Source organism: Tasmannia lanceolata, unplaced genomic scaffold (assembly GCF_043159265.1).
Source record: "Tasmannia lanceolata isolate RefF3 unplaced genomic scaffold, GAP_Taslan_0.1 ptg000015l, whole genome shotgun sequence".
Taxonomy (NCBI): Eukaryota; Viridiplantae; Streptophyta; class Magnoliopsida; order Canellales; family Winteraceae; genus Tasmannia; species Tasmannia lanceolata.
Window position 1 is genome coordinate 13,549,416 of NW_027518692.1, and position 17,098 is coordinate 13,566,513.

At 37.8% G+C, this 17,098-nt stretch overlaps 1 protein-coding gene across 1 annotated transcript; it reads right to left on the reverse strand.

The window, feature by feature from the left end:
• Positions 1–3,699: 3,699 nt before the first annotated feature.
• On the reverse strand, positions 3,700–15,612 carry RRF (ribosome recycling factor, chloroplast precursor). The gene is made up of 11 exons (XM_077353840.1): positions 15,455–15,612; positions 13,461–13,608; positions 13,194–13,263; positions 12,907–13,002; positions 10,313–10,410; positions 10,133–10,244; positions 5,621–5,662; positions 5,251–5,307; positions 5,079–5,129; positions 4,815–4,871; positions 3,700–4,044 (listed from the first exon to the last, which is right to left on the reverse strand). The coding sequence occupies exons 1-11, from the start codon at positions 15,537–15,539 to the stop codon at positions 4,027–4,029; spliced, it is 834 nt and encodes a 277-aa protein (XP_077209955.1). The 5' UTR covers positions 15,540–15,612; the 3' UTR covers positions 3,700–4,026.
• Positions 15,613–17,098: the final 1,486 nt, after the last annotated feature.

Genomic DNA, 17,098 nt, shown 5'->3' on the forward strand with positions numbered 1-17,098 from the left:
TTAGATTGTGTGAAACAATATTTTTACTCTGGAACCACTAATTATACCTTGGAACCACTATTTATACCTCGGAACCACTACATGGTGGTAAATAGTGGTTCCTAGGTATAATTAGTGGTTCTTGCAGTTTGTAACCCAATAAATACAGTGATTCTCACTTTTTATACATTGGAACCACTATACCTTGGAACCACTACATACTGCTAAATAGTGGTTCCTAGGTATAATTAGTAACTTCTTAGGAATAATTAGTGGTTCTAATTGTTTAAAACCCTATAAATACAGTGATTCTCACTTTTATAGTGGTTTTGACTGCATAACTTTTTCAGTCTCACAATTTAAACTCTTGGAACAAGTATTAGGCCATCTAAACTATGAACTATTTAAACTATTGCTCATAAATTCATTGCAACTTTGACACCCAATGAAATACTATTAGATTGTGTGCAGCAATATTTCTACTATGGAACCACTATTTATACCTCGGAAACACTACATACTAGTAAATAGTAGTTCCTAGGTATAATTGGTGCTTCTGAGTGTTTAAATACTGGTTCCCAGATATCAACAGTGGTTCCGAGAACAACATATTGCTTCTACACATTTAAATAGTGGTTGTAATTGTTTAGACATGAGTTTTATCCAGGTTTACTCTAAATAGAAACATAGAGGGTAATAGAGAGATAGAGAGATGATGACAATACACCATAGCATCATAAAGAGGATGATGACAGTAACAAATGCCTAACAAAACCATAATAAATCTCTAACAAATAAACAAGATGATGACAATACACCATAGCATTGTAAAGAACATGTTAAACCTATGCAAATGTATCACAATGGACCTAACTAAGAAGCTTAGTCTTCATAGCCAAAGAAAAATAAAGAAATCCAATAAAATCTAGATTTTAAGAGGGGACTTTCACCTCTCTTCAATGGAATTTCGTAGGGGATTTTCACAAGAGACAATGGAGTTTGATTTTGGAGTGGGGAAGAAGAAGGTAAAAAAGTCAAATTGTTGGTGAAATGCATTGGGATCGTTGCTTACTTTCTTGGAGGGAAAACCAACACAAGGGCATATTTGTCCCAAAAAACTCCTTGGGATGCGTTTCAACCTTTTTTGAGAAATTAGCCTACTCAACCCTTTTTTGAGAATTTCATATAAATTTTTTTTGAGAATTTTCCCTAAAATATTCACATTCTTGAACTCTGGCAGAACTCACATGCTTAGCTGTAGAATATTAGATCTATCATAGCCATGGTTATTTTCATGGGTCATGACCATGAGCTTTAGGAAATGATTCAAATATATGTCCAAAATTACCCCTGGAGAGCACCAATGGTACTGCCCAAGATGCCCCTCCACTCAAAATGATAACACTACCAACTTCCATTTTTTAGCAGAAATCAGAATCCAAGTGGCTCATTGAAATACCTCTAAAATTTATTTGCATATAATCCTATATATGCAAATGGTTTTGTAAGTCAAATATGATTAGCTGCAAAATATTAGTAAAAATGGTTTTAAAAATTATATACTTAATGGCTTCCAAATATGTCTTAATGTCGCATTTGTAAATAAGATTAAATTAAAATAGTTTTTATTACCAAATAAAAACCAATTTTTGAGGCAATCAAAGAGGCCCCAAACAAAGGGAGAATTGAACGACTTTAAATCCATCATTCTAAAGGCATTCTAATTTTTTGATTTTTCTACATTGATCTTTTCTTTTCTGACATTTCCAAATCTCATTGAATCTGTTCTCTTTTCTCGCCTTTTTATTTTATTTTTTATTTTTTATTTTAAATCCCGAGCCGAAACTAACTAATGAATAGGAAGATGATGCCAATGTGAGGTTTTTCCATCACAGTTCCAACAAAAATATTTGATTTCAATTATTTCCATGGTCCGTCGGATGAAGAATTAGTGACAAAAGAACAAGAGATCGTCTTGCGAATGGATCGAGATTGCAGCATACTTACGAATTTGTAGAAATATCTCCCATTTTTTTATGCCCCATCTTGAACTTTAAAATATATCAAATGATAAAAAAAAAATCTGATATTTTTTATTTATTTCGGCTCCGTTTCTTTCGACGTAAAATATACCTAAAATTTGTTTTATGTTCATTTTTACTACGTAAAACAAATTTTACGTCCATTTTCACATCGAAAGAAACGGAGCTTTAAATGTAAATTGACGAGTAATTCATCAATTTCTCATATATTATTTGCATGTATCCTTAAATGCAAATTGACGAGTAATTCACCAATCCATATATTATTGGCATGTACCGTAAAAATCAAGCATTGTTCTATGCTTTATGTTGGGGCTTGTACAAAAAATAAGCACATACTGTTAGTATGTAAATAGATAAACAAATGCATTTTTCCAAATTTTCCCCACCTCTAATGGGTTTTTTCCCCAGTTCTTTCTAAGCACTTCACGAATTTTCCAAATATTTGCCTCACAGATTTGTTTCAGAATCTAAACTTTCTTTTCAAGTATGCAGTCGAGATCACAGCATTGTATAGTTCATCTTTTGTGTAATCAAAATTTTATTACCACGACCGATATTTGCACCCTCCTCATTTTGAAATTCACACCCTTCTTTTGAAAAAAAAAAAAAAAACCTTCCCTTTGGCTGTTAGAATTTCCCAACTAGCGGTCAACAGCTTCTGAGAGTTTAGTTTTGAGAATGGCACAAATATCATCTAAAGCATCCTCATTTTCATCATGTGGGAGCTATGGAAAGAAAGGTATGCAAAGAGATTTAGAAGAAAAACCCCATAATGCCAGCCACTTCATATGGAAAGTCAAAGAATAGATCACATGCCTATGTAAGGAAAATACCTCTCATTGTAACAATAGTTGGTTGCGAAAATCTTAAGATGGTTTCATATCCCTCCCTAATACCACCAAGGAATTATATCATGCTCACTCAGGCTCTGTTCACTTGCGTAGAGGGAAAGCAAATCCCTGGGAAACAACCTCTTTTTTCCTTGACAAGACAGAATTTTGGTGTTCACTTGCTTTCCTGAGAAAGTAACAAACCTAGGTGGAAAATGTCAAATAATGACATGGAAATTGCCAAAAATGATATGGAAATGTCTCTTTTCTCACAAGTGTGGTAATTCAAATCCCACTATTTTGGTCGAATTTGCTTTCCCGGGAAAACTAGTGAAAAAAGGTGGGCAAGCAGTTTCTCGGGAAACCTTTTCCTGCACAGTTCCTGCGCACGTGAACAGGCGCGGGAAACCTTTTCCTACATAGTTTCCCTGGATTTCTTTTCCTAATGCCACATCAGTGCCATGTGGCATTCTCTTATATGGCAAAGGATTTAACACATGGGGCCCTCCTAGATGGGTTAAGACTTCGCAAGTCTGAATATAAAACCCCTGGATGTAGAATCAAGCAGCAAAGTTCTAGTAGACATGGTCCTAAACAAAGCTTGGACTCCATGGATCACACAATGCTTGCCATGAGATGTGATTGCTTGGGCCCTTGTTCTTTGCTTTTCTTCAATAAAATTTACTGGTGCACCCAAGGCCTTGGTGCAAAATTCCGGGTTAAAAAAAAAACTTCTTTGTGAAGGCTTGAGTTCAACTCTTATTAAAGAACAGAAAAACTTTGCAATACAAAACAAAAAAGAACCAGTAAAAAAAAAACAAAAAACAAAAAACAAAAACAGAAAAGACATCAGAACCTTGTTGTGCGTCCTATGTTGATACCAACCTGAGGACAATGTAGCCCAAGTCTCAACCCCATTGCAGCAACAGAAAAGACTAAAAAAAAAAAAAAAGGAACCATTCGGAGTTGCATTTGCAATATTGCATAGTTTGAAGCAACCAAAAAAGGCAGTGTAAAGACACAAAAAAACATGCTTAGGGTCCACCACAATATGAACATGGTCATGATCATCAATGATGTAAGGAGATGATGATGATGATGACAATGACAATAAACTGTACAGCTTCAAAAACAGTCTCAGGAGACTGACCTGTCTGAATCTGTTTCTAGAGTTAGACTTTCAACAATTCCTGAAAATCAAACACAGGATTGGAATATGTTATGAAAAGAGAGCAATTAGAGAAAAATTAACTGAAAACTATCAATTCTATGGAGCTCTATAACTATGTGGCTTAATGTATGTGAAGTGTGTACAGATAATATATGACATGATTCGGATGGGTAAGGCCAATATGGTTTGTTGAAACGCATATTCAGTTTACAAGGATACAACACTTAACAGGTGCTATGGATTTGTGTACATGTTTTGGGAAATGAAATTTCCAACCCGTTTTTCCAGCATTCCCACCCCTTTTTTGTTTGTATGTTCTTGAAAATAACTGACTTTCCACCCCTTGTGTTCGATTTTTCCTAAAAAGTCGTTTTTTAAGAAAAGACAATCAAAAGGAGGCAGAAATGCTAGAGAAGGGGGTGGAAATATCATTCCCCGTATGGTTTTCACCTGCAAGTCGGTGACTAATATGGGCATGCTGATAGGCATGTTTGGCTACACTGGAAAACTTTTATGGAAATATTTTCCAAAGAAAAAATAAACCCAGCTTTAGAGCTGGTTGTTTTCCTCACATTTTTCTATGAAATAACTTTTAACTAGAAGAATGGGTTACTAAACCTCGGAAAGTTGGATGTTTTGGAAATTCTTTTTCTAACTGTGGCCAAACATGCTGTAAGAAAAGATCTTCAATGAGAAAGCTATGCAAGTGTACATTACATGTGCCACCTTATGTGACCCTACATGTAGTTCCATGGAAAGTATCTGTGTAATGTATCAAGCTTTTTATACCTTCTCTTTCTGTTTGTACATGGAATCGATCTTCTTCATAAACTCATCTGTCACTTTCTGCAAAAAGATGACAACCAAATTGTTAAAGTTTGAGTGTTGGAAGTACTCTCCTGTGCATAAGGCTGAGGATACAAAATACTTTGGCACATAGGGCTTTAATCAATGAAAGAAAAGGATAAGCCTAAGAGTAGAAGTTTAAAAAAAACAGAAAATCTGCAGCAACTAAGACATTATCGATCCATGAAGCACAAGACAATTTGGTACCTGCAAATCACTCGACAAATCCTTCGCATTGTCTTCGGAGAGCTTTTTTTCCTGCACAATATAAGAAAGATAACAAGAAAGGAGGTATGGTTGTTAAGCAAATAAATGAGAACAAGTGAATAAAAAGAAATTGTATATTCAAAGCTTTGAAAGGCAAATTCAAGATGCAAACCTTCTCAAGTTTCTCATAAGCTTTTATTGCATCTCTCCTTATGTTTCGTATAGCGACCTGCAAATAGTAGATCAGCAATATATGAAGAAAGTTATAATTCTAGCCTCACATACAAAATCTAATATCATCTTACAATATCGCATGCTTTGCTTTTTCTTCACAAATACTAGCAAAAGTTTTGTCAAAACCAATTATGGTTTTTAAGGTGGGTTAGACTATTTTCAATGGGAAAGAAGAGAAGCAGCGAAAAAAAATTAAACATATTGGATAAAGAAAACTCCAAAGTCTTAAGTCAATCAAATGAAATAAAAACGATAATCTATATGATAGTAGGAAAAGTTCCGAAAAGCCTACAAAGCATTGAGCATACCTTCCCTTCCTCGGTTTGCTTGGCCACAACTTTTGACAACTCCTACAACTCAGAAGAACAGGAAATAACACGAAATATCAGAAAATTGATCAACTTCGCTTTTTTTCCTTTTTTCTGGAAAGAAAACATATAAATATATTGGTACAAAACCATTCAAAACAAAATTTGGTACAATGAAATACCAAATTAAAAAAAGGAACAGAGATTGCCCAACAGCCCTTTTTTGCCAGAGAACCCATGGAATTGCTGGCCTTTCACAAGATATGAAAAAAAATCTAGTATCCAGATCCCTACACAAATAAAAAACATGCCCACAAGATGCACTGGCCTCCGAGAACCCATGCTGCCATGAAAAGCACCCAATAGCTGAGCCACCCTCCACCCACAACCAGTGTTTAAAAAAACGTATGTGACTCGGAACGCGGCCAAGAAAAATTCTTTTCAACTCGGCGAGGATTCGGCCAAGAACGCGGTTGACGCGGTCATAACTCAGGAGAGTCAAAGAAGTTCATTGACGCTGTAGGGCAAAAATGCGGAATGCGGATGTGGTGCAACGCGGAACGCAGCTAAGGTAAAAAGGAGTCGGCTCAAGCGAGTTCCTTATCGAGTCAAGGAGTTTTATTTTCCTTACGCTTCCTCCCTCATCTTATACAGATCGGTCTGGGTTAACCAAAGAGCAACCATCAAAACAGGCCGTGGTGGAGTACACTTAGGAATTTTCTTTTCCTTGCGATTCCTCCCCCAGTTTATACATAGCTCTTGAGCAGTCACTTCCTGAAATTGATCCCTCAGAAGCGCCCATGGAAAGATTTTCTTACGTCGGAGATGATTTTCCCCACGTACGATACCATATCCTCAAACTTTCTTTGATTTCTCTCTTCAAAAGGATCCAAGCCACTAAAAAGGAAGTCATTATCCAAAGAACCAAACCTCTCTTCCAGGATGAAAACATTCCCACTCCTACAAGAGAAGACTATAATAATTGGGGAACACCCAACACACTCTAAAACCATCCAAGGACCGCGATTTCAAATATTTTTTTACCACCAAGAAATGAACAAAGAGATGGTACCAGATTCCTCATTTTTCCGCATAAACTGCATTGATTTTCCAATTGGCACTTTCAAGATATCAAGGGTCTTAATCTTGAAGAAAGGAAGCATGCATAAGTCACCTTGGGAGTTTCGATCATCCACAAGAAAGAAAATAAAACTCCTCAAAAAGACGTAACAGACCAAGAAGACTAATGAACTCGTCATCCTTGAGATCCGGGCAATTCAATCTAAGGTTTATTGCCAACCCATGTATTTGGCCATATGGGTAGGAATGCTAGATAACATTGTATAAAGATTACCATTAAAATAAAACATTTTATTAAGATGGATGGAGCTCCAGCTAATTCAAGGTGGAATGGGTGAAGCAGAGGTACTAAATTTGCCAATCCTCCACCCAAAACCTACTTTTGCAAAGCAATAGAAACACCCCTCAAGACATTTCGCTCTCATCTGTAAACTGCCATAGTGATAACGAGGGCTTAGCAGACTGATGTTAGCCATGCAGCCAAACAAGTTTCCCAATATTTTATGGTAACCAAGAGCCCAGTGAGGGATTAAAATTGCAAATCCTTAAGCAGGTTGGGAGGCGCCTAATGACCCTTAAAAATGGACTTCGGTGTAATCCTAATAAAAAGTGAAATTTGTGATTTTTCTAGTGTGGAACAAATGAAAGAGAAGGAGCAATCATTGGGTCCAATAGAAAAAAAAAAATGAACTTTAACTGCCCATGCCTGGAGAGAGATCACCCTTAAGGTATTAGAAGAACATATCAAGGAATTGCATCTTTTATATAGAAAAAATGGAATGAGAAGTCTAGTTATATCAGGAAAGTGGCTAGAGAGGTGCTTGGAGAATCTAGCGGAAATGGGCTGCCGTCGAAAGATACGTGGTGGTGAATGAGGAGGTCAAAAAGGCAATTAGGTCTAAAAGTGAGTGTTATATATGTTTGCATAAGTGTAGAAATGAGGAGAACATTGAGAAGTATAAATTGCCTATAAAAGAAGCTAAGAAGGCAGTAAGGGAAGCTAGAGGCAAGGTCTATGAGGATTTGTACCACAGGTTAGGAATGAAAGAGGGTGAAAAAGATGTTTACAAGCTTGCTAAGATGAGAGAAAGAAAGAGCAGGGACTTGAATCATATAAATTCATCAAAGACGAGAATCAAAGATTGTTAGTAAAAGAAAACGAGGTTAAAGAGCGGTGGAGAAGTTACTTAGATATTTTTTTAATGGAGAACCCGTAGCGAATTTGAGAGAAATTGATACCGCTTTTGATGAAACAAACCGAAGGTTTGTTCGTAGAATCCGAACATCAGAGGTAAAAGTAGCTATGAAAAAGATGAAATTAGATAAGGCAATAGGGCCTGACAGTATTCCTATTGAGACTTGGAGATGCTCGGGTGATGTGGGTCTGGTTTGGTTAACTAGATTATTTAACAATATTTTGAAGACTAAGAAGATGCCTATGAGTGGAGGAAGAGTACATTAGTACCTATTTATAAGAATAAAGGGGATATCCAAAGTTGCACCAATTACCGGGGAATTCACACCATGAAGCTTTGGGAGAGGGTAATTGAGCATAGACTAAGAAAAGAGACTAAGGTGACAAAGAATTAGTTTGGCTTCATGCCCGGACGATTGGAAAGATTTAGGAAAAATAAAAAGGACCTTCATATGGTTTTCACTGATTTGGAGAAAGCGTATGATAGGGTTCCCAGGAGTGTTAGGTTGTGGGTCTTTGAAAGGGAAAAAGTGCCTACTAAATATGTTGATATGATCAAGGATATGTACGATGGAGCAATAACTAGTGTCAGAACTATGGATGGCACGTCTAGTGAGTTTCCAATTACAATAGGACTGCACCAAGGATCAGCTCTAAGCCCTTATCATTTTACTCTAGTTATGGATGAACTTACAGAGGGTATCCAAGACGAGGTGCCGTGGTGTATGTTATTTGCAGATGACAATATTAATTGACGAAACCAAAACAGGAGTCAGTGCTAAGTTAGAGTTATGGAGAACTACTTTGGAATCCAAAGGTTTGAGACTGAGCAGGACTAAGACAAAGTATATGGAGTGCAACTTTAGTAATGTAAGGAGGTGGGGCAAGGATGTAATTATTTCGCTATCTTTGTTCAATCCTACATAAGGAGAGATTGAAGAGGATGTTAACCACATAATAAGAACAGGTTGGTTGAAGTGGAAGCATGCTTCGGAAGTTCTGTGCGACCGTAAAATACCTACAAAGTTGAAGGGAAAGTTTTATAAGACAGTTGAGAGGCCAGCCATGCTGTATGGCTCAAAATGTTGGGCCACCAAGAAGTAGCATGTGCATAAGATGAGTGTAGCGGAGATGCGAATGGTTAGATGGATGTACGGCCACACAAGGTTAGATCGAATTAAAAATGAAGACATTCGTAAAAAGGTAGAGGTGGCACCAATTGAGGAGAAGATGAGAGAGCACCGCTTAAGATGGTTTGGGCATATCCAACATAGGCCTTTAGATGCCCCAGTGAGAGGAAGTGACTCGTGCCAAGTTGATAGAGTAAAATGAGGTAGGGGCAGACCAGAAACAACTTGGGTAGAATTAGTGAGGAAAGACTCGAGAGCTACGAACATAACAGAGAACATGACCTTGGATAGGAGAGAATGGAAGAAAATGATCCATGTAAACGAACCCAACTAATGTCAGGATTAGACTTGGTCAATTTGAGTTGGGTAGATCCTTTCACCTTCTTCATGAGATTTTTCTTAAGGACTCATTTAGCCGACCCCAACTAGTTTGGGACAGAGGCTTTGTTGAGTTGTTAAGTTGAGTATTCATTAGCTGACCCCAACTAGTTTGGGACAAAGGCTTAGTTGAGTTTAGTTGAGTTGAGTATATAGAAAAAATGGAATGTAACTGCAAAACATTCTGTCATGGTTTCAACAAGTTTATTTTTTATTTATTATCATTATTTTGTTTTTTTAGTGAAAGGTGGTTTGAACAAGTTGTGCACTGAAAGTGACACTTGGCTTGAAGTGAAGTTTCAAAGGGAATAGTTGCATGTATTTTATTCTATACAATGTAGCTAATTTTCTTTTATTTATGAGGGGTCTCTGATCTTTTGTGCCTACAACACTAAAATATATACTGGTTGAATAGATCAAGTGATTCATCTAGTCACTTTGAGGTTTCTACTTCCCTCATCTCTCAACTGCTCAATTCAATATTGAGTTCCAATAACAGGAGAAAAACAATATTGTTCAACAATTGTCAACTCTTAACAATTGTAAACACAAAATACACTAGTGACTAACTAAAGCACAATCATGTATATATTCATATAATGTATATAATAACACGAGGTTATTAATCACTACCAATATGCAGAGAAAGTAACTAAAGAAATTTCAGATCCTGCTACATTGTATTAAATGGTAATGTTTCCACAAGATATAAGATGTGTGGAAACAAACCTTCCTCCTTTCAGATGTCAATTGCGGGATGCTCAACCGGATCACTTCCCCATCATTGTTTGGAGTTAAATCAAGATCGGAGTTGACTATAGCCTTCTCAATTGTTTTTAAGCTGAAAACATTTGAAAGTGTCAAAAGTCATAGGAGGCCTTGCAAAACCTAAACATGAAAATGGCATACCTAGACTTGTCGTATGGCTGGACAAGGAGAGAGCTTCCATCAGGAGCACTTATCTGTGCAATGCTCTTCAATTTGACTGGGGTTCCGTAGTACTCAACCTGGAACATTGATGTGTTATTAGCTAACTAAAGAAGATGTCTATGAATGGAAATTACCTGTACATGATGAAAATATAAAACAAAAATACACCCTATAAAATTTATCACCAAGATTTACTTTTTTTGTGGGCATAGTTAATACTCACAAGTTGCACCTTGTTAAAAAGAATGGTTAATATGACATCTTTGAATATATAAAATAAAACCAAATTAAGAAAAAAATTGATGGATTTTTAAAACATATCTCGATTCCAAAGCAACCAAATAGAGAGTAAATTAAGCCAAACCGAGTCCCATATCCTGGTCTCATTTCACCCACTTAAAAACATGAAGCAAGCACTCACCCTGGAACAAAATCAGTACCTTATTAAAGGATAGGAATGACAATGAGAAAACTGAACTCAAATATGAGATAATTTAGCACTAACCTCCAAAGTGTTCAGAGCGGCAGAAATTCCTGACCGGTTTCTATCTAAGAACTGGGAAATCGTTTCCCTAGCTTGGAAGTATTATATTTTATAAATTAAGTCCTACACTGTTGCTGACCTAACGACTCAAACGACAACGTTGTGGCTCACATAAAGACCCAAAATTATGTTCACATTTCCAAGTTTCAAAAGGTAATCTAAAATTATGTCAGTTTTATTAGAGAATATTATTAGCCTTTCGGGTATTTTTGTTATTATGCATATCACTGATATGCGTATAGTAATGCGATTAAGTTCACAATTAGAATACAGAAAAAACACACAAATTATGTGGCCTCTTCAATCTCTCTTCTTCTCCTCTTCATCCTTCTTCTCAAGTTCTTCACATAATATCAGAGCAATGTTGACTCCAGATCTACCAAGATTCATCTCAGATCTGATCTTTCATTCTAACATCACGTAACCAAGATAGTCCTAGAACTGATCTCACCATCTTCTTTCTTCTTTTTTCTTTTTCTTCTCCTACTCGAATACCCTAAACCAAATCTTTTCTAAAATCTAATCCCCATTACAACCCATCTCCATCCATTTGAATTGTTACAACACATCCACCTATTCGAAGCCAAAACCTATCCTCAACCATTTGAAATTCACACAAACCATCCATTCGAGAATCCAAAACCATACCACCCTTTAAAACACTCATTATATCCCCAAATCCATTCCCAAATATACAATCCCCTCCTTTCGCACATTTGTCCAACATCAAAACTCATTCTCACACCCATATACCCTAAAACACATTCCCTTCGAACACCCATTTCCTTTGAATATCCACCCAAACCCACAAAAACCTTCAAATCATCTAGTAGTGAGTAGTCTGCCCTAAAATCCTTAGGTGGCTGTGTAGGGGCTAGTTGTCGTGGTCGTAGTGGCTATGGACACAGTCGAGGTCATGACTCAGGGGGATGATGTACTAGCGGGATGTAGATGGGGTGATAGAAAGTGTACTCAGTATGGAATGACGAATCACTCTTTTGATAAACGTTAGGACAAATTTGGCAATCCTGTTTTAAGATGACCATTGAACCTCTTTCAACAATGGGTAGCAACTTTAGATAGGACCCATTAGTAGGTAGGCATTCTTATGTTAATTTTTCTAGCCGTTCTTATGTTTATTCTTCGTTTCTTTTTTTCATTTGATAGGGCCCATCCTAGGATGGCCCTAATGGCATACATGCAATTATTATAAGTGTGGCCCTATTCATGGGGTGGGAGTCAACACCACGAATTCTCGTTCTCCCCTTCCCCTTTCTCCTCGTTTCTTCTCTTCTCATTCCTTTTTTTTCTTGTTCTTCTTCTTGCCCCCTACTTCCATGATTGAAGATTCACAACCTTGACATTTGCAAATCTCAACAAGATGTCACTGGTTACTTGGAGAGGTTCAAAATAAAGAGAGAGGTGTGAATATCAGATCCCTATATATATGGAGAAAAGGGTTCCTGCGCTCAAGTGCTGGAAACAGGGGTGGGGCCACATTGGGGTGGTGGTGGTGTGGGTGGGGTGTGTGTGTGTGTGTGTGTGTGGTGAGGGCGGGGGGCGTGGGGGGGCGGGGGGGGGGGGGGGGGGGGGGGGGGGGGGGGGTGGGGGGGGTGGGGGGGGGTGGGTTGTGATCCTAAGCATTCATTTGGCAGGCCCCATCATGGATGAGGGGTCTACCAAAAATCAGCTCCATTGGTCCATCTTAGGGTGTCCATTTGTGGGGGAGAAAATAGACAGATACTGTTTGTCCACAAATCTGGCCATTTTTCACCCCATAAATGGACACCCTATGGTGATCCAAATGAGCTGATTTTTGGTGGGCACCCTATCCATGAAAAGGCCCATCAAATGAATGCTTTGGATCTCCCCCCCGCCCCCCCAAAAAAAAAAATGTGGCCCACCCCTGTTCCAGCACTCGAGCGTAGGAACCCTTCTCTCTCTCTCTCTCTCTCTCTCTCTCTCTATATATATATATATATATATATATATATATATAAAGTTTCATTGGTGGTATATAGTTTCATACCTCAACTCGATCAAGCATAGCTGGATTTGCTCTTCCTGTCCTTACGGCATTGAAATTTGCGCGAATTGTTTCAACAGTCTTTTCCATTCTTTCCCTCTTGAATATAACAGGATTTAAAAACAAGAAGACGATTTTAGTTAAGCTTTGAAACTGGAAAGAAATAGTTTCAATCTATGATAAGTTTATAACCAGTATTTCAAAAGAAAAATTCACATCAAAAGTATAGAAAACTGTTCTCGCCAACATCCTGGTCGGACTATTATCATAATCATCAGAAATACACTCACAGCATCTTTTTCAATCAAAGACTTTTCAGCTTCTATTTCTTCAATGGTTGCACACCTCCAGACCCCTGTTCTGAAGAAGAAGCAATGAAATGGATAAGCATATGACAGTAACTTAGAAACTGATAAGGTGTATCTAGTATCAATTAACTCATATTTACAACTAAAATTGCATGGATATAACTATTCTGAATTTAGAAATTGAGTTAAATAGGGTAAAAGTGTGAAATTTTCAGAGAAAAAAAAAATCAAGGCGTCCACTGCACTTGCCTCCTTTTTACCAAGTGTTTTGTTCCAAGGGACTTGCTGAAAAATTTACTGGAGCCATCCTGCAGTCGTACGTAATTTGCAGCAGAGCACCATGAGAGCACGTTTTTGGAGAGAGACTTCGCATAATGACTTCCTCCGTAGCATTGATCTGAAAATGTTCCATTTATTATATAATGGCTCATATTCAGTAAAAAGTGTGCCATTCAAAATAGTAGAGAAATTGGGCTATTTTGTAGTAACAACCATACGACTTCTGTGTGAGGAGAAACATACAACAAGAGTAACAGGAGAAGTTTCTCTTGCAACTCTTGTCCAAGTAGTTTTAAGATAAAAATACACTATCCATTTTACTTTTTTTGGTGTGTGTATGTGTGTATGGAGTGGGATAGACAAAGCATCGGCAGAACCAAGCAAAAGCTAGTATGAAGGAAAAAAAATAATGTCATCATTTTTCCAATCCCTTGCTCCTACACGAAAGATAAGGCCAGGCCATGTTTTAGGCATCACATGGAGGATGACAGAAGCATTCACCGAGCTGAAATTGGAATGTGGAAATTCTTCCCCTTGATGACAAGGACACTATCAGATTGGCTCCAAGTGAGTATATAAAGTCAAGCTCAGATCTAGGTGAAAAACAAGAGAGGTACAGGTTCACTGTAGTTTCTTGAATCATCATTGTTTTTGCAGTATTATAGTTTCCAAGTAAGCATTCCAACCACGTCATGTGAAGAATGATTTTCTTTCCTGTGATCTATAGAAGAGATATACATTAGTCCAGCAGCCAGGTATTAGGTCCCATCAGTTTCTTCTATTGCTTATTGCTCCTATGAGGCATCCAATGAAGTTATTTGAGACTAGTAGCAAAGTTCTCCTCTAGCATTGCCATCCAATCTACGAAATTTATGATAGTGTTGGATGTCTCCTATCATTTTGGGTTTTGGGTAGGCTATTCTCCTTTAAGTCATGCGCTTTTGTAGCATAAATATGCTGCAAACATCATTCTCATGCTCATCTCACAAAGTTGAGCTAATTAATATTATATTCAAGCTCAATGTTAAAAATATAAGTCGTGGGATAAAAGTGGGCTTTATCTCTCTCTTTACCTAAAAACCATTCATGTGTTGTAGTAGTTCATCGTAGACCCTCAAGTAGTGTTTCAAAATGTGGATGTGGGTCAAAACGCAGCCAAAACAAATCCTAGTCGACTCGGAACGACGTGGTCAAGTACTTGGTTGATGCGGTCATAACTCGGGAGAGTCAAAGAAGTTTTGATTGACTTTGTAGGGCAAACCTCGGCCAAGGTAAAAGGGATTCAACTGAGGGGAGTTCACAATGACGAAGGGGAGTTTTGAAAGTTGAAACTATGGCCTCAACAACTTTATTTGAGATGGTTCATTGGGTCATATAGTAGATGAAGACCGCTATTGAGTATGCCTTATTATACTCATTAATACGTTAGCTTGGGCTTATCATCGATCCAGAATACAATTGAACAAATTCCCATTGATGGCACTTGTTCTACACTTGATTCTTGTCTCTGCTTCGAACCGCTCCTTATTTCCAAGATGAAACTATGATACGTTAGCTAGCTAAGATCAACACCCAGGCGAAGTAATGTGATACTATGGTTTCTATCTCTTCTTATGCATCTGGGTATTCATCAGAACTCTCCAATGTCATAATCATAGCGATACTAACATTGATTTTTCTTTGAATCTTGTGCTCGGGAACGTGAATTACATATGTAGATTGACGATCACTTCAATCTTGAGAATCAACCAGTTTACAATAATAATCAGAAAGCTTACTAAAACAAACGACTAAAAGAAGAAACAAAAAAACTGTAAATAAACTCAAGCTTGATACAGATGTAATCAGATATATAGAATTAGAAAATAGAGGCAATAATCCAAACAATACATAAAAAAACAATGGGGGATTAAAAGCAAAAGGCTAATATTACTATGTAAAAAGATATAAATCTGGGAACTGACCTGGTATTGAAAGGAGGGCTTTGGGAGGGTTTAACCTGAGAGGGATAGAACGTGGAGGGGCGGCAGATAAATATGGTATCGCCATTTTAGGGTTAGTTCTCGAGTCTCAGTTCAGAAAGAGATGTGTGGATAAGCAAGAAGAAGAAACGAGTTCAGTTCTTTCCTCTAATGCTAGGTTAATAGGACCCAAATTTTTAGGGAAACGATAAATTCGCACCCATGTAGGATGATTCGCACCTCTTGTAACATGCCGCAATTCAATTTACAAGGGGTGCGAATTTATCACCTCCCAATTTTTTTTTACGTTGCAAATCAAGTCATATCAATAATACTAGGGTGCAAGTTTGGCCCTGTCAGCCCTGAGCCCGAACAGGGTCAAAGCTGGATTTTCTAACCCCGAGGGCGAGTCAGGGATCATTTTTTTTACCCTGACTCAGGTCAGGTGTGTTTTGGGTTAATGCCTCGGGTACCCTGACCCGGCCCGACCCTGAGTTTTCTATTATAGAATTGAACCATATGTGTATGTTTCTTTTGCTAATGTTTTCTATTATCTTGGATTGATGTTTCTTTAGATTATTATTATTAATTGTCTCTGTTGCCCGCATGTTGTTGAATTCATATTGTCTTATTTTGTTCCCTTTCTCTGTTTATTGATCATTTTGTTTCATATGATAAGTGGTTGCTTTATTTTTGGCACTCTTAACAGGTATTTGCACCAGGGTCAATTAGGCTCGGCCCCGCCCGGCCCGGCCTAATAGGGCCAATCAGGGTGGGCCAGGGGCAGCACAATACCCTGTAGGGTGGGTAATGGGTTGAGATTTTCCGGCCCTGACTCAGGGTCAGGGTCAGGGCCGAGATAATGGGATTCAGGGTTGGGCTAGGGTTTTGAAAAACCTAACCCAACCCGACCCTGTTGCAACCCTAAATAATAGGTTAATTGGATTTACTCTTTTACCCATTAGGGACTTTGGCACTGTTTGGTTGTAAAAAATGTGGAAAACGGCTGGGCATTTCCAGGAATATGGAACGCTACATGTTGTTTGGTTGCTAAATTTGAGCTCAAATTCCATTTGAATACATGGAAGGGACACATCATTATTAGCTTTTTTCCTAGGTGGCGCCTGTGTGGCAGAATTGTCCCCCCTACTAATCTTCCAATGGAAAACCTCCATTTTGGTGGATTTTAGAAAGGAGAAGAGTAGAATATGTCTTGTGTTGTGTAATCATTACATTTTTCTCTCTCTCCTGCTATCTATTTTGGTAATGACACACGTACATTTTCCACATGGTTTGACACTCAACCAAACACACTATTCACTCTTCCCCTATTCTTCTCTAGACAACTCAATACATCTCCCATCTTTGTCACTTCCCTCTTGAATGCTACTTCCACTACTCTTCCAGCGAACCAAACAGGGTGCTTCCTCTTTTCCTTAAGCAAAAGGGGCTACAAAAGGTAAATTCTACACCTGTTTTGAGAATTTTAGAAATATGGAATTACACCTTAAGCAAATCCCTTACCCATTAGAACACCTTTTTGACTACTGATATTCACACTGCCCTGTTTTAATATTTGCACAAACCCAGCTCGTCTTATCCTTTTGAATTGGCTTTCTGAGATTTTTTCAGAATTGTAATAACCTT